This window comes from Poromitra crassiceps, assembly GCF_964638095.1.
Source record: "Poromitra crassiceps genome assembly, chromosome: 2".
Lineage (NCBI taxonomy): Eukaryota > Metazoa > Chordata > Actinopteri > Beryciformes > Melamphaidae > Poromitra > Poromitra crassiceps.
Genome location: NC_139624.1, coordinates 48,003,826 through 48,019,856, shown reverse-complemented (window position 1 = coordinate 48,019,856; position 16,031 = coordinate 48,003,826). Strand labels below are relative to the sequence as shown.

Sequence of the window (16,031 nt, the reverse complement as noted above, 5' to 3'; positions counted from 1 at the left end):
ATATTCTATATCACTTAGGGCAGGGATACTCAACTTGCTTTGCCCGGGGGCCACTTTCGTGAAATGATAGAAGGACAGGGGCCAGTTAATAAACAAACAATATACATTTTTCTGTAGTGGATTGTAGGTTTTTGGGGTGTCAGCCGGAGTTTAGTCTGACAATGTTGTGCACACCGGATAGTTAGTTAGTTAGGTTAAGTTAGTTAGGTTAAGTACATACATAAGTGCCTGGGTAGCAAGCAGACTGCGGTATTTGACAATTTAGCAGCTAAATCATAGATTATTGAAAGATATTCCATATTCCAGACTGAAATGCTATAACAGAAGTGGAGTATTGGCCAGAATGACATGAACATTTGGACACTTATTCAGCGGGTATCTTGCATGTTGTGTTCAGGTTTTTTTTTTGGTGCAGTTCCATCGCGGGCCACACAGGGGGCGCCCGCGGGCCCCATGTGCCCCGCGGGCCGCAAGTTGAGTATCACTGACTTAGGGTGTCAAATCATAGTCTATTTTTTATTTGTCTTTATTGAATGTTCCAAAACTGCATGTTTAACTAAGAATAAGCTAACGATTATTTCCATCCACCACTTATTTAATTTGGTTACTTTCCTGTCAAAAGTTTGTAAGGAACAAAGCATGCTGGGAGAAATATGCAAATGTGTTTGTCCAATGCTCCAATGGCATTGCTCCCTCTCAGAACTTGCTTGGATGTCCTAGTAGCAAAAGTAAACACATAAATGAATAGCAGATGACGTCAGGGTTTAGCAAACCCAGATTGAAATGCTGAGTGAGTGAGCTAGTAATTACACTTTCCGTTTCCGGGTCAGAGCACTGCTGGCGTCTGTTGTTGTTGACTGCCGCTTCTGCCCGCGTCTTTTACTTTCATTTATCGTCATTGCTAGCTGTTAGTGTGTTTATTTTGTTTTGTTTTTGTCCACCCGTAATCATCCGTGTCTCTCTGTCCTATCCTTCCTGCTAAACTGTTTGATAATTCCCGTTCCCCCTCGGCTGATCAACACGTCCCCACCACCCTCTGGATTACCCGTCAAACCGATCGATCATTTCCTCATTCCTGTCTCCCCTCCGCTGATCAACACGTCTCTGGATTACTTCTCCCCTGGATTTATCATTTCCCTCTCACTGCCTGGACTCCATCTGCTTCGCCCCTCCACGACCGACCCGTTGCGTGCCGCCTCCTATCGCTGCCCAGCCGTGCTGCGCTGCGCGACCCACGTCCTGTGAGGCAGCCTCCACTGCCTCGCCATTTCGTGGGCTCCCGCCACCTCCGCTATCCATCTCTGCAGGTGAGTGATCGCTACCCCGCTTTCCCTCACTGCTGCTGGAGCTGGTCTGTCACCATGGCACGGCTGGGCTGCCCCGCCGCACGGGCTCGGTCTCGGGCCAGCACCATCAATCCTCACACCAACAACAATAACAACTGCAACAATAACAACTCACCCTACCTGCCACTACTAACCGTCAACAACACTCTCCCTGGATTACTGTCATCTCTCCTCATATCATACCTCCATCTTGGACTCTCACTACTGCTCCTCCTATCCTTTCCCCCTGGACCATTTTTATTTTTTCTACCTGGACCATTATTTTTTCCACCTACCCCCCAACTTCCACGATCTCTCCCCCGCCTCACCTACTCTGCTGCCGACCTTCACTTACTCAACAATAACCACCGTCTCTCTGCTCCTGCTTTCTCCGCCACCAGCAAGGCTAACATCCTCCGCCGCCGCCGCTACATCCACCGTGGACCCCGCCATAACCGCAACCGGACCCTACACTACTCTGCTGACACTAACATTCCCTCACTCTGGACTAACTCCCACCCCCCTGTCAATACCACCTGCTGCTCTGCTAACCCCAACAACCTCCGCTCTCTCCCCCCTGCTCCCAAATCCATCTCCCTTGCCCTGCTGAACACTCGCTCTCTCTCCAACAAATCACCTATCATATCCGAACTCATCCTGGACAATAACATTGATCTTCTCCTCCTCACTGAAACATGGCAACAGCCCCTGGACTTCTTCTCACTCAATCAGGCCACCCCCCCCCCCCCAACTACAGTTACATCGCCAAGCCCCGCCTCTCTGGGCGTGGGGGGGGTCTCGCCGTTCTCCATAAACAATCCCTATTCATCAATGAACTCAACCTCAACCTCCCATCCCTGTCCTCCTTTGAACACCTTGCCTTCTCACTTCCCAACTCCATCACTGCTCTTCTTCTTTACCGTCCCCCCAAGCCCCATCTCCTTCCGTAATATCAAATCCATTGACCCACTTACTCTCTCCCAGACTATATCCTCTGCCCCCCCCCCCCTGACTCCGCCCCCTCCTCCCCTGATGACTATGCCACCCTCCTCAATTCTGCACTCACCGACTCCCTTGACTCCCTGGCCCCCCTGAAAACCTCCACAGTCTCATTCACCTCCTCCTCCCCCTGGTTCACTCCCCAACTCCGCACGATGAAACAGACCGGCCGGCAACTGGAAAGACTTTACAAGAAAACCCACCTCACTGTCCACGCCGAACTCTTCAAACAGCACCTCTCCTCCTACCATGATGCACTCCTAGCCGCCAAATCTGCCTACTTCTCCACCCTCATCAACAGCACCAACAGGAACCCCCGCACTCTCTTCTCCACTGTCAAAAAGCTCCTCCAATCCCCGGACAATAACACACTCTCCTCCCCTGAACTCTGCAACTCATTTCTCCACGCCTTCAACAGCAAAATCTCCAAAATCCACTCCTCCCTGACTGCCTCCATCGCCAACCCCTCCGCCCCTCCCCCCCCCACTATCATCTTCCCTCCCCCCGCCCCCCTCCCTCACTGCCTTCTCCCCTGTTGACTCCTCCCTCATCACCGACATTGTCACCGCCTCCAAGTCTTCCACCTGCTCCCTCGACCCCCTCCCCACCCCCCTGACCAAGGCCTGCCTCCCCACCCTCATCCCCCACCTCACTGCCCTTTTCAATCAGTCACTCTCCCAAGGTCACGTCCCCTCTGTCTACAAACTCGCCGCCGTCACCCCCATCCTCAAAAAGCCCACCCTCGACCCTGCCAACCTCTCCAACTACCGCCCCATCTCCAACCTGCCATTCCTCTCCAAAACCCTCGAGCGCATCGTCGCCACCCAACTTCACTCCCACCTTCACTCCCACAACCTCTACGAACCCCTACAGTGTGGCTTCCGTCCCTTCCACAGCACCGAAACCGCCCTCTCCAAAGTCATCAACGACCTCCTCACCTCCGCTGACTCTGGTGCCCTCAACATCCTAGTTCTACTCGATCTGAGCGCAGCCTTTGGCACTGTGAACCACTCCATCCTCCTCCAAAGGCTGCACCAACTGGGTGTTGAGGGCACCACACTGGACTGGCTCACCTCATACCTCACCGACAGACAACATTTCATTCCCTCTCCGGTCACTCCTCCACCCTCTCCTCTGTTTTGCAGGGGGTCCCCCAGGGCTCAGTCCTCGGCCCCCTGCTCTTCATCTGTTATATACTCCCCCTTGGTCACATCATCCGTCAATTCAACCTGGACTTCCACTGCTACGCCGACGACACTCAGCTCTACATCAGCACCAAATCCCTCCAGAACCCACCCCTCACCCACATCGAAAACTGCATATCCGCAATAAAAACCTGGCTAACCCACAACTTCCTCCAACTCAACAGTGACAAAACTGAACTCCTCCTCATTGGCACTAGGGCTGTTGAAACGAATTTTGATATTCGAATATTATTCGAATTTAATAATTATGAACGAAATTCGATTATTATTAAATTTTTTTAAACGAATATTTAAAAAAATTTTTATTTTTATTTTAGAACACTAGAACAGTGACAAGTTCTGACAACATACTTGAAGAAAAGAGTGTTAACTGAAGTTGACTGTTGAAGCTGCTATACTGATGTAAACCTACCTGTAGCTCTTAAAATGTATGTTCATTCATTGTTAACACTTTCAGTGCCACGGCCCTTGGGCAAAAGGTTGCTTGCTGTGCCACATAGGCCGCAATGCATTTTAAAACAGTCATATAATTTTTTTAATAATTACTATGTAAACACTGAACACGCACAAATAACGATGAGACTCTCTTCTATCACCTGCAAAAAAAAGTTTATTGATCCCATTTTCCGTTCTTTAGTTATGAGCCGGAGAAGATAGCTTGATTGAACGAAAAACATACCTTTTTTTCTACGAGCTGAGATAACGAGCCTTTTGTGAAATTAAACATTTCAAGCACATCTCTGACTCTGAAGCTAATTTTCTGATGTCTGGGTCTGTCTGGGTGAAGTGTATGCTGCTCTGCTGCTCTCCGTGCTCCCCCCCCCCCCCCCCCTCAACTGCACACGCCTCCTGGGTGTGTCTTATGTGTCTGGTGGCTCTCAGTCTCTGCTGAGTTTGCTGCGCACACACAGTGAATGGTGCGCGACATTCAGCTTTTTGGTTCCGCGTGTGTTTGTCACGGGCTGGCATGCTTCCAGTTCGGAATAATAATGCTGATTATGTGAATGTGCTGTTGCAGCGTACATGGAAGTGCTCAGTTGTGACAGCGGATGCTGCTGCTGGGGGCACAGCTGGCGTTGTGCTCGTTTATGGAGGCACGTCGATGCATACGGACGGATGCGATGCGATTTCCTCCTTTTGCCCAGTGACTATTTCTGTGTGTTTGGCTCCTTTTTCTCTGATCAGGAGAGTGCTGTCGCCACCTAATGGGTTTGTAAAATAGGTTATCGACCTCCAATAGCTACAATATTGTTAGAGGCGACGTAAGAAGCTTAGATCGACACCCCCCCGTCAAAAAAACAATTTGGAGTTATGACGCCATTTGGCGTCGCTGGCACTGTACGGTAAATTTCTAATGACGCCATATGGCGTCGCTGGCACTGAACGTGTTAAATGAAGTTGACTGTTGAAGCTGCTATACTGAATGTAAACCTGTAGCTCTTAAGTGCAATACGTGACTGATTTTTTTTTGTTCATGGCTCATTGTTGTTTTGGCAAAGTTTACTTATTTGTTTATTGATAAGGAGCTCAAACAAAGGCTGTGTCTTTTTTTATTATCAATTATTTTATTTTAGCATTTCAGACAGCACCAATACATCACTGATGAATATTAACTAAGCTCTGGTTATCTGACCTATTTTCTAATGCAATGAATGTACAAGGAACATGTTTTCTTAAATAAACATCATTGCTGGACTATTTGTGATAAGCCTAATATTATTTTGAATATTCATCCACCATTCACTTTTCCATCTACATTTGGTAAAATGCTTAGAAAAAGTTTTACTTGGTCAAACCCAAAGATTCAGCTATATTTAGAATCAGAACATAACATAAGAGAAGACAACAATTCACTCAGACCAAATTTTTTTTTTTTTTTTTTTTTAATTCAATTAAAAATTAATTAAAATATTCGAATATAATTCGAATATTAAAATGTATAAAGCACTGAAATTCGAATTTGATTATAGAGGGAGATTGACAGCCCTAATTGGCACCAAATCCACCCTCAATAAAACCGGACCGATCACCCTCACCATTGACGACTCCACCATCACCCCCTCCCCCCTGGCTCGCAACCTTGGTTTCATCCTGGACTCCACCCTCTCCTTCGATCCCCACGTCAGCTCTGTTGTTAAAACCTCATATTTCCATCTCCGCAATATCGTCAAAGTCAGACACTGCCTCTCCCCTTCTGCTGCTCAATCCATCATCCATGCCTTCATCTCCTCCCGCCTCGACTATTGCAACTCCCTCCTCACCGGCATCACCTCCCGTTCTCTCCATAGACTCCAGATGGTCCAAAACTCAGCCGTCCGCCTGCTCACTCACACCCGGTCCCGCGATCACATCACCCCTGTCCTCCACTCTCTCCACTGGCTCCCCGTCAAGCAACGTATCGACTTCAAACTACTCCTCCTCACCTTCAAAGCCCTCCACAGCCTAGCCGCCCCCTACCTGACTGACCTCCTCATCCCCCATCGCCCCTCCCGTACACTCCGATCCTCTTCTACTGCCACCCTCATCATCCCGCCATCCAGACTCAAAACCTTTGGTGACCGTGCTTTCTCCCGTGCCGCACCCCGACTTTGGAACTCCCTCCCCCAGACCATCCGAGACTCTCCCTCACTCCCCACTTAAAAAAAAAAAAAAACATTCTTTGGGGTTGGGTAGCTTGCCCCCCCCCCCCCCAAGCTAATTAAATGCCCCCTCTGTAGTTTGGGTCTGGAGCCGGGCCTGTAGACAAAAGCTGATTTGTTTCATGTACATGGTGTGTATATCCACAGTCTTAGATGTCAGGCAGGCGCAGAACGTACGTACGTGCTAACTGATTGTCAGCTATAGTCTTTGCGGTGTGTTGAAGTGCAACCTTTTGGCCCCAACACAGGTGACACGAGGCGACGCAACAGTCGGCCGTTGTTGCTGCTAGTCCTTTGAAGTTGGGTTGGTGTGTTCCAGCCCTTATATAGAAGAAAGGCGCTAATGAATATAACTAACCTAGTACCACATTTCCTCAGACATGAAGAATTCTCTGTCTCTTTGAAGTTGCTAGATGAAAGACAATGTGCAGAATGGCACACGCTGGAGCATGAAACTATCTTTGTACTGAACATTGGCATCTTTCCGGTCGCTGTCCAGCGACATTTAGGAGGGAAGGGAACCAAAGCAATGGCATTCCGTCGTGCACTTATTCCCCCACCAGCGTTCAAAAGGAACTCGTTAAACATTCAAACACTCATTATCTTTGCTTTCGCTGCTTCCGTAAAGTCATCTGTAATTAGAGAAATGGGCACAAAGACTGACGCTGGCGAGCATGACCGTCTCAGGAGATCAAACAATGTTTTGAGGTTTATTCTGTATATGCTTCTGCTCCCCCCCTCTCTCTCTATCTCTCTCTCTCTCTCTCTCTCTCTCTGTCTCCCTCTCTCTCGCCACACAGATGTGATTAAGGAACCAAATGTGGAGATGGAGAAAAGGACTGCATGATAGATCTCTTTTACATTTCTCTTTTATTTTTGATTTATTTTCCCTACATTTTGCAAATGGATGGATCTGCCTCCTTGACAACACGCAACACTTTTTAGTTATATTTTTCTCTCTGTTGCTTTCTTTGTTTCTGTTGCTCTCTTATCTTCTTCTCCATCACTCTTCCCCCCCCCCCCCCCCCCCCATCTCTCTCTCTCCCTCCCTCCCTCCTCTTCTCTATTTCTCCAGTGCTTCTAGGGAGTGGGAGGAGAATGAAACTAATAGCCCAGATAGGAATTCCTGTAAATGATCGATTGCACTTGGCAGTTTTGAGACAGGTGACAATATGAAAGTGAGTTGGTGGGAAAGCGAGCGACAATTGAGAAGAAATCCAACCGTTCCACCCTGTCACAGTGCATTCAGGACCAACCCGTCATGGCCTTGCTGCGCTGGCTTGTGAATAGTTAGTTTGGACAGTTTATTGTGCTTCTCCGACGGTCTTTCATCACGTCATGACTAAAAGTTATTACAAAATCCCCCACCACATTGTGTTTGTGTGTGTGTGTGTGTGTGTGTGTGTGTGTGTGACTGTGTGTGTGCGCGACTGCGTGCGTAATACAGACAAAACAATGACGACGACAACAACAATGAAGAAGAGTATCAAGCTGTTGCGATGGTGTGTGTGATAGACATAGTGGACACTAGGCATTAGGGGTGTCAAAAATAATCGATTATAAGATGCATCGCGATGCGGACGTGCACGATTCTGCATCGATTCACAAATGTCAAAAATCGATTATTAAAAAAAAAAAGTTTTTATAATCGAATAAAATATAATGGAAGTACATGCAGTTGTTTATTTGGATCATAATACAATGCAATTCCAAATGCACTTTTATTTTAAAAGTAGCCACACGGTGAGAAAAAATAAATCATGTATTGGGAAAAAAAGTGATGCATCGATTGAAGATGCATCGAGATGCATCGATAATCTTAATCGAATCGAATCGTAGCCCTCTGAATCGTAATCGAATCGTGAGGCCAGTGAAGATTCACAGCCCTGGGGCATCGGCTACAGAGAAAACATCAAGCTGTTGCGATGGTGTGTGTGATAGACATAGTGGACACTAGGCATACAGAGAAAACATCAAGCTGTTACGATGGTGTGTGTGATAGACATAGTGGACAGGCATACAGAGAATTTCACAGGTGTGGCCTGGCAATGCCTGGGCGTTAGATCAATCAAACCAGATTCCCGTCTTGCTGTCCATGTAATAGCCTACAGTTTGCATGAGGCATGCTGTAATTGTTCCCATGCGTAATTTGGATAGGTGTAGGCCTATTGACTGTATCCCTATCTCATAACGACACCATCACATCATATACAGTACCTGTTAAAAACATCTGAGTTTTGATGCAATTCGGGTTATTTGGTTGACTGGGGTGGGACAATAGAAACGTGTTTGCAGCGAGTAAACGGCGGAGACAAAAGAAAAGATTTTAGGATTTACAGTGGACTCAATTAAAACTCGACTCGTGCCGAGGCTTGTGCCAGATCGGCTGTGATGCCAACGACCCTCCGGGTTATAGCAGGTGAAGGTGAATAGCCTATTGCAAGTAGGCTACAATGTACAAGTTTTCTCAATTAATTTACAATAACCCCTCCTTGCAATGTGATAAAAGTTTCTCAGTGAATTATAGTTGATTGCCTCACAGAATAATCTGCTGGTTACCCAATTTTAGCAGCAGAATTTGATGTCCTGGGGTGGCACGTCTGTGCGTAATGACGTTTCTGCACTGCACAGCGCGGAGATTATAGTGCGCTCCAGTGCAGCGAGGTATTTAGCGCGTAAGAGGTCCTTTTCAAAGCTCTTAGCGCAAAGTAATTGTGCACTGCTGACGATAGAATAATGCCATCTATCCCCACATTTTAGCGCTGAAACGCCTGCTTTGGCATGTGGCACGCCTATGCCCAGTACAATTATAACAGGCATGCGCTTGTGCCCGCTCTCAATTTGCATTGCGCACGGCGTTAAACGAGCGCAAACGCTAAATTACCACTTTTGGGAAGATAGGGCCCCAAGCTGTTACAATGGTGTGTGTGATAACACGATTTCATGATTTCAGACGGACAAGCCCGTCTTTATTGTCACACGATTACACATCAACACATGCACGGAAGGCCACAAACACACACATGCTGACGGTGGCCGGTGAAATTTGTCCTCTGCATTTAACCCATCCTGGCTTTGTCCTTTCCTCCGGAGGGCAGGCCAGGAGCAGTGGTCGCTTTTTCGTACAGCGCCCGGGGACCGACTTCGGATGTTGTCGTCACTGGTCGGATGACGATGACGATCTGATCTTCTGCATGTTTTTAATGGGGGGGGGGGTTATATACGGAGGAACCCCCCTGGGGGAGCACGGGGAGAACATGCAAACTCCACACAGACAGAAAGGCCCTTACGACGAGATACCCCACCTGGGCAGTAGGCACTTAAGATATGGGGGGAACACAACCACAGCGCCCACAGTGTCCCAGGCGAGAATCGAACTCAGGACCTTCTGACTGCGAGGCGACAGCTCTACCACTGAGCCACCGTACCTAGACATAGTGGACAGGCATACAGAGAAAACATCAAGCTGTTACGATGGTGTGTGTGATAGACATAGTGGACATTAGGCATACAGAGAAAACATCAAGCTGTTACGATGGTGTGTATGATAGGGGACCGGGAGCAGAGGTTGCTGTGTGAATCAAGAAGTGATAGCAATATAATAATAGAGAAAGAAAAAAAGAAAAGAATAACTATAATCATAATAGAAAACAAAATAATAATAATAAATGCTATCGTGATAATAATAATGTAATAATAATATGAGGAGCGAGGTCAGACCGGGGGTGCGGAGAGGCGAGCGAGAACCCCCGCCACATTCAAAGACAAGCGGGGCTGTCCACAGGTTATCAGAGCCATGCATTTAGTGTGTGTTTTTTACGCTGAACCTTTAAAATGAGATATTAATGTAATAATTTCCCCCCTACTGCCTTCTGATGCTATCACCAGTTCTTGTACTGTATCATGTGGGTGTGGGTGTCTCTCGGTGAATGGCTGTGTGTTGCAGCTCATCCTAATTGGCAGCTACGCAAGACTTTGTTTGTTTTTGTAATGTTTGTACTACCAACTCTGGACAGCTCATTTCCCCTTAAATTATAGACTTGTCCTTATCTTTTAATAGACCTCTCTCTTTTTCTCTCAGCAGCATTCGTTCCACACTTGAAAACTTGAATTATGAATAACATTCTTTCTTGCTCCTCTTGCTCTGGCACCCTCTGTTTCCTTTTCTTTTCCATCTCTCTCTCTCTATGTGTTTGTGCTGCTGTGCGTAGCATCTTTAAAGTGTAACTAACCCCCAAAACACTTTTTTTCAGCTTTTAACCAATATATATGACTTTGGGGGTGATGTGTGAAGAATTCTGGTCAGAATTTCCACATTTGACACCAAACTGTTGCCATTTTACCATTTGTATCATTTTTCAGCAGCATACCTGGCATAAGCGCCCTCTAAGGGTCGAACGCTGCTTTTTTTTCTTTTCTCAAATGAATGGGATATTTGGTACAACCTGACGTCAGGTTGTCCCCAAAGACTATGGGATTTCAAGATAGTTACTCCCCTACTCCCCCTGTACCCTTTCGGCTCCTCACAACTCAGTGCACTTAGCAGCAGCATCATATCTCTCTCCCACTTTCCCCATGCAGATCCCCCCCCTCTCTCTCTCTCTCTCTCTCTCTCTCTCTCTCTCACTCACTCTGCTGCTTGTAGGGAGCCGATCTCTCTCTCTCTCTCTCTCCCCCTCTGCCTGTCAGCAGAGCGACTAGCGACTGGGGACTGGGGGGGGGGGGGGATGAGCAGCACAGCACACTCTCTCTCGCCCAGCATCAAAGTGAGAGCCTCACTTTCATCCTTCCGCAAACAAATCTTATCGCAGTATAGCGCACATGTAAAATATAACGCTATACTACAACGTGACAAAGCTGGTCTAAACACATCGGCTACTGTAATATCGTCACTGTGTACAAGCAACGGGGGGGGGGGGGGGGGGGGGTTGACTCGCTGTGTGTGTGTTTTGCTGTCTGGAGCACTTTCTCCAGTGCTCTCTGTGCACAGTCTGACATTTCCGCGGCTATCAGTCCGACTTGGAAGCACTTTCTCTCGGCCAGTCAAACGGGAGAGTCTGCTCGCTCATGCACCCGCAGCAGCAGACAGCAGCAGTGAGAGGCGGGGGCTTTCAACAGTCTGACATTTCAGCAAACAAATCTCGTCGCAGTTTAGCGGGAATGTAAGGTATAACGCTATACTACGACGTGACAACGTGACAAAGCTTCTCTAAACATATCGGCTAATATAATATCATCACTGTGTACAAGCAACGCCAACTTCTCAGGAAATGAAAGTCAGCAGAGCAGAGCAACTGGCTCTGTCTGTGTGTGTGTGCTCCGAGGAGGAGAAGAGCTCTGTCCTGCTCTGCCTGCGCCCTGAGAGGAAAAATCAGAGGTGTTGTAACTTTCAACAAGAATCACGAAAAGCCCCAAAACGCAAATTAAAAACGGATTTCATTGCGCGGTTTATCTCTAGTTAGACGAGGGAATTACGTGGAGAAATCTCGCATTGTGTTACCCCAGAGCGAGAGGTTTGTCCTATTGTGGGTGTGCTGCTGTTAACGAGCCCATGTCACTTTGCTCTCGTAACGTAATTTGACACCCTGCTATAGAGATACATGCAGAAAAATAATTAAATTTCTAGTTCGCCACTGAATTACCAAATTGATATAACTTTCAACCATTTTCAGATTTTCTGTTTCCATACAGACCAACAGCGTTGGCTAGTTGTTGATATTTATAAAGATATTGCCCCTCTCAAATAAATTATTTTTGAGGCAGTAGGCAAACTGTAATGGCGTCGATTTCCGAAAAAGAATCTTGACTTGAACACAGCCAAAGAGTCCAGTATAGACAAGAGCATATGTCATTTCTTGGTTTTTTCCATAGGTATTTTCAAATCACTGTTCTGATACATATCTAGGGGGTTAGTCCCCCTTTAAGCACTATAGAGAGCCAAAGTGAACGTCACTTCCTGCTTCAGCACTGTGCCAGAGATTTTCATCCGTCATTTATTTTCCCATAGACATTTCATAAAAATAGTTTTACTTCATCAAACCAAACGGTTCAGCTATATTTAGAATCGGGAGAGACCATAGAACATTTCACTTGGACCAAAACCTAAAAAAAACTGAATAAAAAAAAGATTTTCTTTAAATCCGCAATTCTTTTTTACATTTTTGTCGGAGTGAAATGTTATGCGGTCTCTCCTGTTTCTAAATATATCTGAACCATTTGGTTTAAACAAGTAAAACTATTTTTATAAACATTTTACGAAATGGCTATGGGAAAATAAATGGCGGATGAAAATCTCTGGTACAGTGCTGAAGCACGAAGTGACGTTCACTTTGGCTCTCTATTCCTTCCATGCTTGACAACATACTTTTTCCTCATTTCTCTATGTCACCATTCCTTCCGGTTATATACGGTATTGTAGTCAAGTCACTATATCTCGAGTCCGAGTCGAGTCTTGAGTCCCCAGTGTTCGAGTCCAAGTCCGAGTCACCAAGGAAGAGTCCGAGCACCCGAGTCCGGAGTTACTGAACATGAGCGTGAATCCACATGTAGGTGGAACACACGTGCCTGCCCTTGCACGAAATTGAATAATGTCACAGTATTAATATAGCCATCAACATCTTGTGCCAAATTATTAGGGCCTATTTACAAAAAACTAACAAAAACAAAAGAAAAAACAGTCTTTATCAATTCTAAACAAGTCTGAGGCTCCAACTTCCGAGTCCGAATACGTCAATGCTCTCGCAGGTGTTTCTCTTACTGGCTATATCAGACTGGATGGTTCACTCCATGTGTCCTCTGTCTCTCTCTCTCTTGCAGGTGTTTCTCTGACTGGCTATATCAGACTGGATGGTTCACTCCATGTGTCCTCTGTCCCTCTCTTGCAGGTGTTTCTCTGACTGGCTATATCAGACTGGATGGTTCACTCCATGTGTCCTCTGTCCCTCTCTTGCAGGTGTTTCTCTGACTGGCTATATCAGACTGGATGGTTCACTCCATGTGTCCTCTGTCCCTCTCTTGCAGGTGTTTCTCTTACTGGCTATATCAGACTGGATGGTTCACTCCATGTGGCGAAGCGGTAAGGACCCTGATAGTTTCTCCATCCCCTACCTGACGGCCCTGGGCGACCTGCTGGGCACCGCCCTCCTGGCACTCAGCTTCCACTTCCTCTGGCTCATAGGGGACCAGGACAGTGACGTGGGTGACTGAGTCCACCTTTGAACCCACCCCCGCAGTGGGGGGCGCTGAAGGGAATCTCTCCAGCGTCCAGCTTCTCATGCCCTTAAAGCCTTGTGGGATTTTGGGGTGTTCTCTGTCGCTAAGCCAGGAAGGACATTCCTCTGCATCTCGTACCGGACAAAACTTCACTGCACTTATCAGAATGCTGTCGGAGACAACTAGGTGCTTAAACCACACGATAGTAAAAAAAAAAAAAAAAAAACTATTTTCTGCTCCTGGCTCTTTTTCTATATACAACACTAGTGACACTATATTCCATACAACGTATTCAGATTCTTCTCACTGATTGTTTACCAGAGGTTTTGACCCGTGTTTGTTTGCACCAAGGTGTATTTTCCTGCTACACCATTAAAAAGATGGGAACAATAATAACAGACCCCCCCCCCCCCCCACAATGCTGGTAAATCTTTGCCGTCATTGCAAGGTTGTCAACTCTTTTCAACAACATTTTGGAGGTCTTATATTCTCAAAAATCTCTTTGGTCGGTAATATAGTGGAAGTGGCTGGTGAATTGTTTGGGATTTAGCAGCCAAGGCGGTGGAAAGTTTGTTTCTTGCCTTGCATCGTCCCATCAGGACCGCTGGGCTGGAGGAGCAGTAGCTAAGAGAATAAGAAGGAAAATGACTGAAGGCCGTGATATGTGGAGTGTGGCGTGAACACACACATACACGCACATATCTTGGTTGGTGTATTGTACCAGCACCGGAAATTATAAAAGGGATCATTTAACACATGTCATTGTATGGTTGGTACGGAAATTCAACATTTCTTATGGAGTACCGCAGGGATGACGTATTTTTGTAGGCTTAACCAGAAATCACCACCATTTTGGTTCGTCAGGGGAAAAGTCTAAATGCATAAAATAAGGTCTGTGGTTAACAAAAGTTTATGGGAACGCAAATGTTGTTTCAGTAGGATAATCTTCACGAACTTTAATCGCTTTTATGCCTTTTGAAGCGTTTTCTAAAAATCAAGTAAAAAAAACGCATTTACGTTATAAAAGTTATAACGTTTGTGTAGATTATCCTGCTGAAACCAAATTCACGTTCCCATAAACTTTTGTTAACCACAGACCTTATTGTATGCATTTAAGTGAAATCCCCATTCTAAAACCCATTAACTTTTCCCCTGAGGAACCCGGAAGTATACTTCCAGACTCATTCCTGCGGTTCTCTATTGTGTTTATCATTGTCTTTTTTCTTCCTCTTTTTTCTTTTTTGGCTGTTTTCCTGGTGTCGGAACTTGGCGCACCTTCTGTCTACGGCACGCACAATAGCGTTTTTCAGGTTTCAGCATTATGAGTTCACCTACATTGTCCTCTGCACGGTCAGCCTTCTGTTAAACGTACTGTATGTAAATGTAAACGGTACTTCCTGGCACACGCTCATGTAAAACATACCGCAGGAAACCCTTAGTATATTACGCCCCCCGCCCCTCCCCTCTCTCCTTTCTCTCTTGTTCATTTCCTCTATTTGTTTGTCCTCTGTCTGTTTTCCTTGATGGCGGTCCGGTCGCACGGAGAGCGAGCAGGAGCAGTACGCCAGTCCAGCACCACCATTTCTGTTTGACAGTGGATGTCTGCACGCCAATCACATGCTGTTTACATGTATGCACATTGCACAGTGAGTACGTCTACATGCACGCAGATAATCCACTCTGAAACGGATCAAGGCAGTACTCCTGTCCTGAGTCCTGACTGCAGCCATTGGCTGGTCAACTTATTCATCTTAATTATCTTATCATTTCAGAGTAATATTGATTTTGTTCAGTTTCTCAAAATGTGCAGCGACTTACAGTATAAACGTGATTCAGTCCATGTAAACCCAGGTCATTGTGGGAAATCACTATTGAGTGGAGTTTTGTGCGCATGTAAACGTAGCCAGTGGCTCTCTTCAACCCTATTCCAATGATATGTGCCTCTTGAGATTCACTGGTTGACAAGGTATTCTTCTCTGTCATGCCATAAATGTTATTCTTTTTCTACTGCATTGTAATACTGTGCAATTTAAGACGTATTTTCTTTTTGTACTCACTATTGGTTCGAGACAATGACTGAATGAAACCCTTTGTTTGCTTTGTGCCTTATAATGGCCTAAATGTTTTAATAAATGTCTCGCGTTTGGGGAAAATACACTATCTCCTTTGCCATCATTTTTGCAAACAAGTTTAGCTGTCATGTCGCTGTGCTCTTATCCAGATGGGCATGCAGAGTAAGAGTCATTACTGCTTTGTTAGGAGATGACAGCCGTCACATGGGCTCATACTACAGCAGATCACAGCTTGAACACTGAGCCAGGGAAGAAAAGCACTGTTATGATTGAGATGAACAGTAAATATCATTTTTCCCTCCTCTGTTTGCCTCAAGTACTGTAAGCCCGAGATATAATCTATGCTCATTGCTCTCCCATGGTCTCCATGACAACACGAAGAGGCAGTTCTCGTCTTGTCTCTTGACGTTGGCGTTTGGAAAAACATGCATTTCTGCACAGATCTCACACTCACACCCACCTCTGACACACGGCTCACTTTCCCTGTCATAGCTGCTCTTCAATCAGCCTTTTGAGAACAGCACAGGATGATCTCAAGTAATACAGGCTCTAGCTGGAGAGTTTGGTTACAAAATGAGA

At 46.1% G+C, this 16,031-nt stretch overlaps 1 protein-coding gene across 1 annotated transcript in view; it reads left to right on the top strand.

Moving 5' to 3' along the window:
* The window catches only part of slc41a2b (solute carrier family 41 member 2b), a 99,508-nt gene extending 85,887 nt beyond the window's left edge, over window positions 1-13,621 (top strand). Inside the window, exon 11 of the mRNA XM_083632311.1 lies at window positions 13,189-13,621. Within this exon, the coding sequence (XP_083488437.1) occupies window positions 13,189-13,374 (186 nt within the window). The 3' untranslated portion in view covers window positions 13,375-13,621. The remainder of the gene's footprint in view (window positions 1-13,188) is intronic.
* Window positions 13,622-16,031: the final 2,410 nt, after the last annotated feature.